Source organism: Lipophrys pholis (assembly GCF_963383615.2).
Source record: "Lipophrys pholis genome assembly, chromosome: 8".
NCBI lineage: Eukaryota > Metazoa > Chordata > Actinopteri > Blenniiformes > Blenniidae > Lipophrys > Lipophrys pholis.
In genome coordinates this window covers 26,752,885-26,755,979 of record NC_137630.1, presented here as the reverse complement: position 1 = coordinate 26,755,979, position 3,095 = coordinate 26,752,885, and the positions used below count along the sequence as shown (strand labels likewise).

At 47.5% G+C, this 3,095-nt stretch overlaps 1 protein-coding gene across 2 annotated transcripts; it reads right to left on the bottom strand.

Annotated features, from left to right (window-relative positions):
* Positions 1 to 336: 336 nt before the first annotated feature.
* phlda3 (pleckstrin homology-like domain, family A, member 3) lies at positions 337 to 2,729 on the bottom strand. 2 transcript variants are annotated; one of them, XR_013935509.1, is made up of 3 exons: positions 1,969 to 2,645; positions 1,169 to 1,247; positions 375 to 960 (listed from the first exon to the last, which is right to left on the bottom strand). XR_013935509.1 is itself a non-coding variant. In XM_080468481.1 (2 exons), the coding sequence occupies exon 1, from the start codon at positions 2,405 to 2,407 to the stop codon at positions 1,985 to 1,987; it is 423 nt and encodes a 140-aa protein (XP_080324607.1). In that variant the 5' UTR covers positions 2,408 to 2,729; the 3' UTR covers positions 337 to 960; positions 1,969 to 1,984. The 2 variants fall into 2 exon arrangements, 1 of the variants encoding a protein (XP_080324607.1); XM_080468481.1 differs by lacking the exon at positions 1,169 to 1,247 and having other exon boundaries at positions 337 to 960; positions 1,969 to 2,729.
* Between the last annotated feature and the right edge of the window lie 366 nt (positions 2,730 to 3,095).

Sequence of the window (3,095 nt, the reverse complement as noted above, 5' to 3'; positions counted from 1 at the left end):
CTCGTTGAATTTCGTCCTGGGTGTTTCACCGACTTACGCTCCTGTAGGTGAATACGTGTGGGTGGATGTTTGTGTGCACATGCCTCGGGCTCACTGCGCTTCTCATTAGTCCTCCAAACCGCTCAGAACAAAAGGTGTCCTGACTTCAGCAAACACGCAATATCAGGACAGCAATACCACAGTGTGTGTGTGTGTGTGTGTGTGTGTGTGTATTTTCCAGAGGCTATAACAGCAAGCTTACAGCACAACTGGAAACAGATGAGCCTCGCAATTAATGGGCTGAACCTAAAATAAATTGTAGCTGACTGCTTACGACAAACAAAACAAAACAAAAAAAAAACCCTTTGATGCCTTGAGGAAATATGTCGGCACGTCAGGATTACAAAATGCTTTATTTCGTTTGTAACTAATACTGTACATGGTTTCAGCAAATATATATATATAGAACACAATGTGCAACGAGTATGGACAAAGTAATTATACTTCATGATCGGCTGTAAAGGAGCATGCGGATCACATCAGTCTGTAACAAAAATGTTTCGAAACAAGAAGTAAGACTCGTTTAAAAGCAAGACTGAAGAACAAAAGTGACGCCTGCGTGAGCAGCATAAAAAAATATTGAGACAATTATGTTTCAAACATTAAGGCATTAAAGGTAAACAGTGTCCCGGCTCCACATGTTCTTGTGTGTCATATTTTCCTTATGCTGAATTCACCACCGTGACCCCGTCCGATAAGGTCAGGCCAGGAAAAGGCTGCGTTTCCACTGTCGTTATTTTCCTACGTTATTTTCCTATTCTTTGTATGAGGGTGTGAATAAATTCACGAGGGTACACAGGACTGCGAGTCTTGCGCGTCCGTATCCTCTGATGGCTTTTCGGTTCGTCCCCGTCAGGCTTTGATAAAGTGACTTGCTGCTCTTCTCCCTGCTGATTGGTTCGCTTGTTGGTTTCACGAAGGCTGCGGGAAAATAAAAACATAAACAGTCAGATATTGAGATCATATATTGGACACTGGGGTATCTGGTGTTGCACAAAGTGCCGTTGTAGGGAGTTAGATTGTACTGTTACCACGGCTACTAAGTTAATTTGGGCACTTGACGGCTGCAGCTCTCATAAGGAAGCATGGCTGTGGATTCCTGGACCGTGAGCTCATAGTTCAGACTTACACTCTCAGTTCATGAACAGTTGAGATTTCTGTGGCCACTTTCAGCAAATTACTCTGCTGTCATATGATGTCTCTGTTTCCTGAAAGCCAAAAAGATGCATGAGGGCTTTTGTCACCTCGGAACGTCCAACTGTCTCCATGTTTACTGAGCCTTTGAGGGAGTCTGTGTCTGGATTAGACCAGAATGTGTGAATATTACAGGGGTGTGTTCTCTGATGGGAACGAGAAGGAATGATTGTAAGGTTACTGTGTCAGTCTCTCTGTAAGGATCAGACTTCTGGAGTCATGAAGGCACCGCTCTATGTGTGAGAGTGTTTAAAAATACTCGAGTGCCTGTTGAGGGAGAGGAAGGCAGATGTTATTTCGGAGGCGTCGTAATTATGTCCTCAAGTGAGAGTGGTTTGCGTCCTCAGTTAGGCCAGATGACCGAAGTGAGAAGACCCAGAAATGACTCAAAGAGCAGGGAAATGATCTAAACACTGCTTGTAAATAACATTAAGTTTGGTTTGAGGTTTGACTCATTCCTAGCCATGTGCAACTGATTCCCCGAGAGTGTGTGTGTGTTTTCATTTGATCCTACTCCAGCTTGTTTTTGTGATTACACATATTAACTGTTACCTCAGCTGCTTCCAGGATTGAAACTATTAGGCTTGTGTTGATGGAATGATAGAAACCTACTGGGAGGAAGAGAGAGAAATCTGATCTTTACGCACTGGGTGGAAGGTTCTGCTTATTCCCTGACAGAGGCACACATTCTACAATGAAGAAATCTACTCCCCCAAAATTCCCAAATCATCTTACCGTTTCCTTCCCCATGTCAGAGCATTTCCTCCTCGCCGGTGCTGCCCAGGTGCACGGTGGACAGGTGCCGGTTCCTGGCGGTCTGCACGGCCTGCAGGTTCTTGAAGCGCACCAGAGCCAGGGCGATCTCTGCGTTCCAGGCGGTGCCGTCCTGCGGACACCGAAAGTCTATCTCCTTCCCGGTGGCCATGACCACGGTGAAATACACCAGCCCGCGTTTGTACTCCACACAGTCCACCGTGGCCATGCGCTCGAACCGGAGCTCCTTGGCTTTGGAGCTGAAGGCCGGCCCGGGGGGAGCGTCACCGCCGCCTTTACAGGTGTGCAGGCGCAGACCTTCATCGGTGAGGACGCACCGCTTCTTCTTCCACAGCTGCAGGAGTCCGCTGCTGCGCTTCTCCAGCAGCCCGTCTCTCATCACTTTGGTCGGGAAAGACATGGAGACGCGCTGCTGTGCCCAAATCTTCAGGAAGAAACAAAACTCTGGACAAGTCTTCAGCGCCGCTGGATATCAGGATGGTTCCATCAAATGCCGTAAATTACTTTTAAGCGTGGATATCACAAGTCTACATGGCATTAATAATACCTCAAAGATCCATTGTGCCGTTTGGGAATGAATCCACTGTGCGTAAAGACGGCACGTTGTGTAGGTTTCATAGGCTGCTCTGCCTGGATATGTTTGAACATGCCCGGCTCCTCTGGATCTTCTCCTCCTCCTATTCTTCCTCCCCTCCACCCCTCCTCCCCTCCTCCTCCCCGGTGACGGCAGGAGGAGATCCGGGCTGTTTATGAATCTCCGTGCACTGTGCGAGTGTATGTGTGTGTTTGTGTGTGTGAGCGCGCGCGCGCGCCTTTGTGCGCGTGTCTGCGCTTGAAAGAGTGAGTCAGTGCAAGTAGACAGTTGGGTTTTACAGCTTCGCGTTGTCAATGTGTTAACAGAAATACTGCAGACAAGTAGTAGCCACCACATGCACCTGCTGTTGTTTCACCTGCCACTCCAAACCTCCACCGTCACCAAAATATCAAATGTGGTCAAATCACTTTTCACTGTCCCTTTAAGTTCCCGTGAGTGTTTACACCACATTGCTAAATCTGGCTTCTTTTTTTTTGAGCTGGAATGTGTGTGG